The sequence below is a fragment of the Globicephala melas genome, chromosome 16 (genome assembly GCF_963455315.2).
Source record: "Globicephala melas chromosome 16, mGloMel1.2, whole genome shotgun sequence".
Taxonomy (NCBI): Eukaryota; Metazoa; Chordata; class Mammalia; order Artiodactyla; family Delphinidae; genus Globicephala; species Globicephala melas.
Genome location: NC_083329.1, coordinates 26609454 through 26619536, shown reverse-complemented (window position 1 = coordinate 26619536; position 10083 = coordinate 26609454). Strand labels below are relative to the sequence as shown.

Here is a 10083-nt window from a genome sequence, read left to right as displayed (position 1 = left end):
TCCCTGGCATGACCCATGCAGGCAAGGCCCCACGGCTTGGACTTCAAGGTTCTGAACTAGAGTTGAGGGGCCCATTCTAAGGTTGCTGGGATCTCCTGAGACCAGGCCAACAAAGGCCAGCTCTGGGACTCTGCAAGTTACCAACAGATGCAGGACTCGGCACCCGCCCCCTCCCTGCCTCACTGCCAGCACACTCAGGTGGAGCCCATCTCTGCGGCCCGGGCTCCTTGGTGCTCCTCCAACGCAGCCACCTTCTCCTGCCTCTGAGCCCGATATTCTTTATATTGTACTTGGTATGCCCAAACCTTCCCAGTGCCCCTCTCCCCTTACCAAATGTTTCCTGTCCTGCAAGGTCCAGTCTACGAAACCATCCTGATGCCACTAGCTGGACCCTCCTAGCTGCTCTATCAAACTAAGCCCCTCAGCTTGACTTTCAGTCCTCTACCAGCCTGGCCTTCTCCCGACACCCAGCATGTAGCATCCCCTTTAAAGCAGGTTCCTTAGTTGTCCCCAAACAGAGATGCTTACCCCTCTCAAATAGGCTATTTCCTGCCAGGCTGCCCCTCACCTCCTCCAGGCAGCCTTCCCTGACTGCCTCAGCCCTGTCAGTGGCACACAGGTCACGATTTATTTCTTCCTAATGAGCCTTGCCACCTTTGTTCATGTCCTCAGATAACCTGTTCTAGGGCAGGGTCCACAGGATATGCTGATGGGTAGACAGGCGCTCCTAATTCCCGACTCCATGAATTCTCCCTTTTAATGTCCACCCCTGCCCCCTTCTGAGTTGTTCAGGAGCTGACTCAGGCCCGGCCTATTTGGAGAACAGTTAACTGGCCTCTCTGGGTTCCCATTCACCTCCTATCTTTGTCCCTGCCTGGGAGAAGAAAGGCAGGCAGAGGCTGCAGCAACTCACAGACACACCAGGCAGGTTGAATGTCAAGTGCACTTTACTGGTTCCAATGCTATCCTCATCGTGCCTGGGGTGCCCCTTCCCTACACTGCCAGCTGCACAGGAAGTGGGGTGGGCGGAGGGAGCACACGTGGAGTGGCTCATTCTCCTGCTCTGAAGGGTCTTGGGTGATGTTGGGCCTCAGCTGTGCGCCTCTCCCCTGCAGCCCCCATCCCATGCTAGACTCTTCTTGGGGTAGAGAAGGGGGATGCCTGGGCCTTCAGCACAGGAAGCTGGCCTCAAACCAGGCACCAGTTCCTGCTTAAAATGGGGCAGGGGACCATGTGCAAAGCTCTCCCAGGGGCAATGGTGAGTAGAAGGGGCAGCACCCTGTTCCTGTCAGGGAGAGGGCTGGGTAGCCCTGGGAGCCAGGCTGGCCTTTTCCATCAGGCCCAGAGGAGCTGGTGGTTGAAAGAGTGAGGTTCAGCCAGCTGCGGCTGGAGGAATGGCCAGGAGGGGCAGCTGGTCCAGCTTGGCACCCCCTCCCCCAGTCGTGGGTCACCAGTCCCGCTCAGCTGGTTCTCGGTAGGGCAGGCCTAAGAGCCTGAAGACGTCCTTCTCAGTGGGGGTGGGCAGTACTTGGCCAAGCCCCACCTTGAGGCCTTGGGTGTCCCGGACCACAGCTGTGCTGAGCGCATGCTCCGACAAGCTCATGCCCTTGGTCTTGGCCAGAGCCCGCATGGAGCGGTTGAAGTGGGCAGAGCCAGTGAAATAGAGCAGGGCACAGGCAAACTCGCTGTAGGGAACCACAATGATGTCCAGTCGTCGGTGCCGCCGCCCTGGCCCTGGGAGCTGGCATACACCCAAGTACTTCTGCTGCTGGCCGTTCTCCTCCTGGCTCACCAAGTCATCCGTCAGGAACCCTGGCCCAATACAGGAGGGCTGTTGGGAGGGCAGGGAGCCAGGCCCTGGGCTGCCCAGCCCTGGGCCGCCTAACCTCCCAGGCTTCTCCTGATTATCCTTGGGTCCTCTATTCCCAGCTCATCTACTTATTTGCTGGGCGACCTTGCCCTCTCCAGGTCTGTGTCCTTTTCTGTAAAACATGCAGAATAATTCTTCTCCAAGTCCCCCACAGGGGCACAGAACGATCAGAGGAGGCACTCAAACTGCAGCTATTACTGAGCACCTCTTGGGAGGTAGGGGAAGCTGATTCATCTCTTCCCTGAAGTGGCTCTGGCCACAGGAGAGAGGTGGAATTTTCATGAAGCAGCCTTCCCCTGCTTCCTGCCTAGAGATTGCCACTCTGAGGTTCTCCCTCCTGGGGGCCACGCCTCCCCTGCCCCCCAGCTCACCCAGGGGTGGGGCTTATACCTCGCTGCCGGAGGCTGTCCAGGAGGCGGCTGAAGATGCCCTGGTGAGACCGGCCGTCCGGGTGGGTGACCAGCACATCCACGTCACCACAGGTTGCCTTCCCCCGTCGGTATGAACCACATGCCACGCACAACAGCCCAGGGTTGAAGGCCTGAGCTGCTTCCCGGACCTGAGAAAGGACAGCGAGGGAGGTGAGGCCTGTGGGATTCATCACAGCAGCGCAAGGGCCTTCCTTGACTCAGGAGCCCACATGCCCCCTCATGCCCCAGGCCAATCCCTGGATGCATGATCCAGCCTGAGGGAGAGAGCCCCAAGGAACAGAGGCAGAGCTCCACCCTGGAGAGTGGCAGTTCTCCACCTTGGCTAGGACAGAAGAGAAGAAAACGTGCTCGCATCACCGGGGGTGGCCTGAGGAGAGAGATGAGAAGATGAGAAGATGTGCTCGGATTCTGAGGGAAGGCACCGCTCTTCAAGAGCAGAGAGACATATCTTCTCTGGGCTTCTGTCCCAACCCATGCACCCAGGTCTGTGAAACTCCACTGAGGACAAAGGGCTGGGTGCCGAGAAGCCCTCAGCCAGGTCTCTACAGCCCCAGGTGTCTTTGGATTTGGAGCTAAAGGCAGAGTGTGTGAGTTGGGGCTTGAGGCCTGACAGGTGGCTGGCAGGGTGCCCCAGGCCCAGGCCTCGGGGGAGATGGAGCCTAGAAATACAGCTGCACGTGTAATAAAGGAAAGGAGGGAAAGCAAAAGGGAAGCACTTCTGAGCCAATACCCACATCCTTACTTGGAGGAATAGGGCTCGGTGGGGAGGGAGCTGAGACAGAGGGAACTGTCAGCTGAAGGATCATCCCTCACTGAGGGGGGATAAGGCCATTAGCCTCCACCCCAGAAACACTGAGGTCTTTCATACGCGGATATCTCTCTCTCTCTCTCACACACACACACACACACACACGCACGCACGCACGCACGCACACACGCGCGCGCACACACACACACACACACACGCCCACTTCCTCCCCGGGACACTGAGATTTCTGGGGCCCTGGATACCTCAATTCTCCTGACAGGCAGGCTCCGCTAATCCCCTCAATTCCCTTCTTGAGCCTCCCAAGAGGATGGAGGAGGCCTAGGATGAGTAATCCCATCAAAACCTCCTAAGGCTGGAGACCTTAAATGGGGAGAGTGGGCCAGGTGGGGAGCCACTTCTGTTCCAGTGGGTCAGGGCTGGAGGCTCGCTGGGGCATTCTCTATGCCCAGATACCGTGGCTGAGTGACAGGTCATCACTAGCACCAAGGCCTGGTGATGGGTGGACAAAGGGGCTTGCCTGTCCCTCCCACACTAGCCTCAGAGTCCTGTGGCTGGGAGTAGAGCTGGAGGCTGATTTCAACTAAGCTGGGCCAGAGTCTCCAGGGAGTCCTACCCTATCAGAATCATAGACCAAAGTAGGAGCAAATCAGCCCCTACCCCTAATGCCAACTGAACAAATGTACCCTAGTCTCCCTCTAATTTAGGTTTTATATGAACTGAATCCCTAACCCAGCTCTACACCAAACACTAATCTTGGCTGAACCTTATTTCCAGGACAATCACAAATTTTAACTAAAAGCATCCAACACTAAGAAAACCCTACTCCTAATTCAGCTTTCCTCTAACCCCAAACCTAGTCCTATTGGCACTGTGCTTCTATACCAACCCTAACCCAAACCCTGAACCAGCCTTGGGTGACCTGCAGAAGGTGTGTACTTCTGGAGATATAAAATTTTGTACATTTAAAAAAATTGTGGAGAGAAAGAGTCCATGGTTTTCATTAGGTTCTCAAAGAAGTTTGTGAATCAAAAAATGTTAAGAACCTCTGCCCTGATCACCCTAACATAGCCCAGTTCAAATCCCAATATCCTTGAGTAGTTCTGACCATAATCCATCTCTAATCTAGCCCTAACATTAACCCAGTCCTAACACCATTCTAGCACCTAAACCAGTGCTAACTCTGCCCGATACTGAGAACCCTACTGCAGAGAGCTAATGTTGCAGCCCTTTCCTACCTAAGCCAATTGCTCTTTCCCCACTAGTCCCAACCTCTGGCCCCCCCATAGCTTCCTCTGCCTGCTGGGCTCCCCTGCTGAGGGATCCGGAGTTCTTGGCTTTGAGCCAGGCCCTGACGTTGTAGTAGGACCTGGCTCTCCTTACTGGTCTGGGACACCTGCTTACTGTCTGCTCAATCTCTGCAGCCTCCTCCCTGGGCATGCGATCCAGGAAGTCATCGTAATGCTTCAGGCCAATGGCCTGCTGGGTAGTCAGAGAGGCCTGGTTTCGGATGTCTTCTAGGTTCCGGAAACCCTGAGAAAATAGCCAGATGGGAAGGCTATGAGGATCCAGGACCAATGAAGAGGCAGTGAATAAGCACACACACAAGGCTTCCATCACACCCAGACTCCATGGAAAGCCTGAGGCAGGACCAACCCCAGGAGCGGTTGGGTCTGTAATCAGTGGGACTTGGGAAAGGCAGAGGGCATGGAAGACACACCTCAGTCCAGCCCTGCCACAATCCTAAAACACTGGTTCATGACTCCATCGATCTGGGGGTGATTCTGGGCATTGCTGGGTTTGGGAACCACTGTTCTGGATACTCAGCCCAGAGGCCTGGTCTCCTCAGGAAGGCCCCTGCTGGTCTGGGGGACAGATCTTGTCTCTGCCTACACCACAGATTAAGCCTCAACAATACCAAGCAACAGGGCAGTTCTGAGAGCCAAGAGAGGGATCTGCATGGGCCCTGGTCCCTTTGAGAAGTGGTCTCTCTATAGTCTGGGTTCATTCTCATCAAAGCACAGCGTAACAGGACTGTGGGACAGGAGCTCTAAGATACAGTAAAACTGAAGTGGGGGCTGGGACAGGGTGTGACCTGATGGTACCACATCTGGGCAGTCTTGGTTCCAGCTCCCCAGATGTTAGAGAAGAGCTCTAAGACAGGCACGCTTTCACTGATGTGGTCCAGCTTCCGCAGATGCCCGCTCTCCAGGATCTCTACGATCTTTTCAGCCATCCGCTTTCCAATTCCGGAGATACTGAAGGCCTCCTAGAGGAAGGGCAGGCAGAGGCAGGAAGGAAACTGACTCCTTTAGCAGATGTCTGAGTAAAAGCCAGTATGGCCGGTGGGCAAATGATAGCTGTATAAAGCTTGGGCAGAGTTGAAGATAAGAAGTTTGGATGGAATGGGCTGGGAAACTTATCTGCTGGTTCCCAGAGGGATGGAGGTCAGCACAGGAAGCAGAGGAAAGGCAATAATGATGACACTAGTCACCACTGCCATCATAACAGAGGAGCTAATATTTATGAGGCTTTACCCTGTATCAGGTCCTGCATTACAGGGGTCATCTCGTTAAGTCCTCATGGGAATACTGTGTCTGTTACTATTCTTAGTCCCTTTTTACTTTTGAGGAAACTGATGCTCAGAGGGTTTAAGTAACTTCCTTTAGGCAAGTTACAGTTAGTGAATGATGGGAACCAGAATTCAAACTCTGGTCTGTTGACCTTCAGAACCTGAACTTTTAAAAAACTTTTTATTATGGAAAAAATTCCTAAGGAGAGAGAACAGTATACTGGACCCCAAGTACCCATCACCCAGCTTTTATAATTATCAAGGTTTTGACAAGCCGCTTTCATTAATCTCCCCATTTTTTTTCTTTTGTGCAAGTCCCAAACATCAGAGAACCTTAATCACTCCACCTGATCCCCACTTGTGACTGGTGCTTCCACCGACCTCTGGCCAGTAAAGAAAAGACCCCCCCGGCCCCCCACATACCCTCCCCTGACCCCCAGGTACCTGGTAGGAGGTGACAGGCTTGTGGAAGCTCTTGAGGGCATTAATGGCCTTGGCATAGCCCAGGGCTCTCCACTTGTCCCCCTGAACACTGTAGGCCTTGGCCAGCACTTCCAGCTTCTCTGTGATGTGGCGGTTGTAGTTGGTCGCCTTCTGGCTCGAAGGCTGTGCACAGACCCACTTATCCAGGCCCTCAGGGGCTGGGCTAGGCTCACCATCTCCCTCAAGGGGGGTTGGGTAGCGGCCGCTGATCAGGGCTTCCAGATCAGCTGCGCCAACCTGGGTCTCTTCCCCATCACTGGTTTCACCACCAGAGCCGGGCTTGACATAGGGAAGGAGAAGAGACAATAAGTTCATGCCCCCCATGAGGAGAGCTCCTCAGAGGTGGGGGCTGAGTTTCCTAGTCAGACCCGAGAAGGACGCTAGGTCTTCTGCAGCAGATTTGGGTTCCATGTCGCTCCCCTTAGGGCCCAGCCCTAGGATCCCCAGTGATATGTGGTGGATATGGCCTGGGCAAGTGCAGGAGTGATGACTGTTGAGAAGAGTTAAATGGCTTCACAGTAAAGAGAGCCCTCCTCTCTCAGGGGCCTGGGACATTCTGAACAACCATCAGGCTCTCCCTGTTTCTGTGATCTAGTTCCCAGGAGAAGAGAGCTGTGGGGCCTGGGAGGCTCCTCACCTGTGCTTGGAGGCTTGCGACTTCCTCTGCCCTCCAGGAAGGAGATACAGGTCTGGTGCGAGGAGGGGAAGGAGAGAGGGCTGTCCTGAGCTGAGCCTCACTAGCTCCAGGAGGAGTCGAAGAGTCTTGGTCTGCTTTGCTGAGCTGTGCTTGATCCAGGTACCTGCAGGATGGTGATGGGAGGTTAAGACACCAAAGTCTCACGCTATCTCTGTTCCCAATCCTTCTCTACTCTGAAATCATGGTTTTTTAATGTGTCCAATTAAGACGATGAGAATTTAATAGCTCAAGAAAACATCTGAGGAAAGACTAGGACCAGCCTACCTCTTGGGGATGAAGATGCTGAATCCTGCTGTGTCCACGAGCCTTCTCTCCTGTAGGCACGAGCTCAGCCAGGCTGACTTCACCAGCTGAGCACCTGGGGGCAGCCAGGGCAGTCTAAGGAGGCGGAGGGCTCGCTCACAGTCCATGCCTTCATCCACCACAATGTGAGTGACCCCTGGGGCCTGGGCAGGGCATATATGGCCACCATGCTGGACAATCTGCTTCTCAAAGAGTTCTGCCCGGGCTCGCCCAATGCCAGTGGGTACAACATGCGCCCGCACGGAGCTCAGCCACTCTGTGGAGGGGACATCCAGATACCTACTGTCATACTTTCAGACATGATCCCAATGAACCCTTCACAGTCCCCTCCCCCCAATCGTTTTCCTCCACCCAGACAGCCTGCCTTCTGGGGATTCCATCACAGGCATACAGTTAATTTCCTATGGGCCATCACTTGATGTAAGGGGCAAGGATTCTGATACGTCCTGTTCCCTGATATAACCTAGAACAGTGTCTGGCACCTTGTAGTTACCCTGTAAATCACTTCATTTGATCATTTATTCTTTCAACACATATTAGTAGACACTTATTATGTATCAGGCACAAAGCACATGTTTTGCCATTATAAGCCTCACAGTCTAATAGATTCCCCTCCCCCAACCCAGCCCACCATGTAAGCTTTTGCCATCTATTTGTCAATTTGGCTGCAAAATAACTTGTAAGTCTGGGGACCTAAGAAGGATCCCCTCCCCGCAGCAGCAGGCAACCTCCTAGAGAGCAAATGATTCTGCCAGTCATTTCCTTAGGGACCAGGGAGTATTTTCTGATTTATGGAGGTCTCAGGGTGGGGTAGAAGATAAAACAGCAAGTCGCCTGTCAAAGACTGGGGACCAAGCCTAGGACAAGGCAGGTAAAAACAAACCTGCAGGCTCTGGGCGGACAGAGTCAACTGCAATATCTGATTCTGGGCATGAACGAAGTAAGAAGCCTCAGGCTCAAACACATGAGGGTTCTGAGGCTGGGTCCACTCACCTCCTGCTTCTTCTCCGTCTTCCCTCTTGGGAATCTTTGCAAGTGCTTTTGATGATGGATTGGTATGAATTTTCTTCCGCTTGGGAAATGCCTTCAAGATGCCCCTGGAGTCCATTGAGGTATGGCTGGAGCCTGGCCTTTCTGTTGGAGGGTTGATCAGGGCAGCTGTCATGTGGAAACCCAGAACTGAGGCCCCCCAACCCCTTTGACTATGAAGGTGGGGTCTCTACTGACCAGGCCTTGGGGACAGTAGCCAAGTTCCCAGGAGTCTCCTGGGTGGTTTAGCCTAGCTCTATACTCACCACTTTCAGAGTACTGGGGAAAATAAGGGGAAGAGTGGAACTATTGGGGGAACTTTTGATGGGTACCAAACGATATCGTTCCTCAGGGAGTTGCTCTGAAGATTAAGTGTGCAGTGTCTGCTCCTGCTGCATCCCACTTCCAAAAGGCTTTACCAAAACGAGATGCCAGGCTAGGAATGGAGCTCCATCTTTAGGAAGGACTTGGGCTCCCAAAATGAGTGGGGACTCGGGGGGACCTGTATATAATCTTTCTCTACCCCCATCACACACCCGCAGATGGCAGGTGGAGATTAGGAGGCGGGGTGGGGGAACGCCCTGCACCTGCCCTGGTCTCGGACCTCTCAGCACGGGGGGATCGCAGGCCCGCAGCTGCAGGGAAATGCACGACTGCAGCAGGTGTGGGGCGCCTTCCCGGATTGGGGGAGTCTCGGCCTCACAGCTGGGGGTGAAGAAGACGCTGGCAGGTGTGAGGCACCCGCCGCGAACGCAGCTGGCGCGCGCCCGGGACTCCCCCAGCTGGGGGCCAGGCGAAGGATGGACTGTCTGGATCCTGCCCTGAAGGCTCCTCCCCACTCCCCAGGTTAGTTGCCGGATGGGGTCAACTTCAGGCCGGACGGGTCACCAGGTGTGGGCAGGAGTAAATTACTTACCAGAGCAGCCAATGAGAGCAGACGAAGGGCGTGAAGGGTTGCGGGGTGGGAACACGCAAATGTCCAGAACTTCTTCCGGGTCATCCGGAAGTGACCCTAGGCGGAAACGGTTGCCATGGCAGCGGCCGGGCACGCGGCTGAGCTGAGGGAAGATGGCGGTGACGGGTTGGCTGGAGAGTCTGCGGGCGGCAGAGAAGACGGCGCTGCTGCAGGACGGTAACTCGAGGCACCCCGCGAGCACCCTCGTCCTTTCCCCCAGCGTCCGGCCCTCCGCTCTGGCGCCTCCGGGAAGGGCCTCAGCCCAGGACGGCAGGGCTGGAAGGTCGCGGCCTCCCTCTAGGGCAGTTACTGCATTTGCAAATGAGGAAACTGAGGCCCAGAGAGATGAGGTGACTGGAACACACGTCTCTGGACACCCTAGTTTCCTGGACACCAACTCACTCCGCTCTGAGTTTTGTTACTAATAAATAATAATTCTTTTCACGTTCACCGTCATTTGCTCCTCACCGCTGTCCCGAGAGGTGGTTTTGACCCCATTTTACAGAAGAGGAAACTGAAATCCAGGATTTTAGATCGGCCCCAGCTCCCCGAGTCAGTCAGTGGTACAACTGAATCTTGACCTGGGATGAACCTCAGTCTGGAGGTTCTGTTGCTGAAAGCAGCCTGGTATCATAGAAAGGCAGGACACCTGGGCTCTAGTTAACGACTCTGCCTTTAATTTACCGTGGGCTTCCCAGTCGGCCTCTTTACTTGTTTGAACCTCATTTTCCTCATCTGTAAAATGAGGTGGATGGATTACCTGTGTTGTCTCTGAGGTCCTTTCCAGCTGTAATGTTATCTTTGTAAGTGAACCTCTAAATGTTCCCTGGGTCTTTAGAGGAGACAAAGCAACCCCCTACCCCCACCTCGTGCTGGTCCTGGAAGAGGTGGGCACAGAGGTATGGATGGAGTTCGGACTTTCTTCCACCCTAGGACTGGCCAGTGCTTCAGGGTCCCTTCCTGGACTCACTTGGCAG

The 10083-nt window shown here is 54.5% G+C and overlaps 2 protein-coding genes across 6 annotated transcripts in view; one reads left to right on the top strand and one right to left on the bottom strand.

The window, feature by feature from the left end:
- Positions 1 to 941: 941 nt before the first annotated feature.
- On the bottom strand, positions 942 to 9166 carry POLL (DNA polymerase lambda). Of its 3 annotated transcripts, none has more exons than XM_030865393.2 (9): positions 9068 to 9166; positions 8116 to 8256; positions 7084 to 7378; positions 6760 to 6922; positions 6084 to 6401; positions 5163 to 5336; positions 4472 to 4600; positions 2261 to 2429; positions 942 to 1812 (listed from the first exon to the last, which is right to left on the bottom strand). In XM_030865393.2, exons 2-9 carry the CDS (start codon positions 8228 to 8230, stop codon positions 1448 to 1450), a joined length of 1728 nt encoding a protein of 575 aa, XP_030721253.1. In that variant the 5' UTR covers positions 8231 to 8256; positions 9068 to 9166; the 3' UTR covers positions 942 to 1447. The 3 variants fall into 3 exon arrangements, with proteins under 3 accessions (XP_030721253.1, XP_060142826.1, XP_060142827.1); XM_060286843.1 differs by lacking the exon at positions 9068 to 9166 and adding an exon at positions 8756 to 9054; XM_060286844.1 differs by lacking the exon at positions 4472 to 4600.
- The window catches only part of DPCD (deleted in primary ciliary dyskinesia homolog (mouse)), a 23158-nt gene continuing 22226 nt past the window's right edge, over positions 9152 to 10083 (top strand). For 2 of the 3 annotated variants that reach the window (XM_030865396.3, XM_060286845.1), the window contains exon 1: positions 9152 to 9283. In XM_030865396.3, the coding sequence (XP_030721256.1) occupies positions 9220 to 9283 (64 nt within the window). In that variant the 5' untranslated portion in view covers positions 9152 to 9219. The remainder of the gene's footprint in view (positions 9284 to 10083) is intronic. The other variant, XM_030865398.2, reaches the window with a different exon arrangement.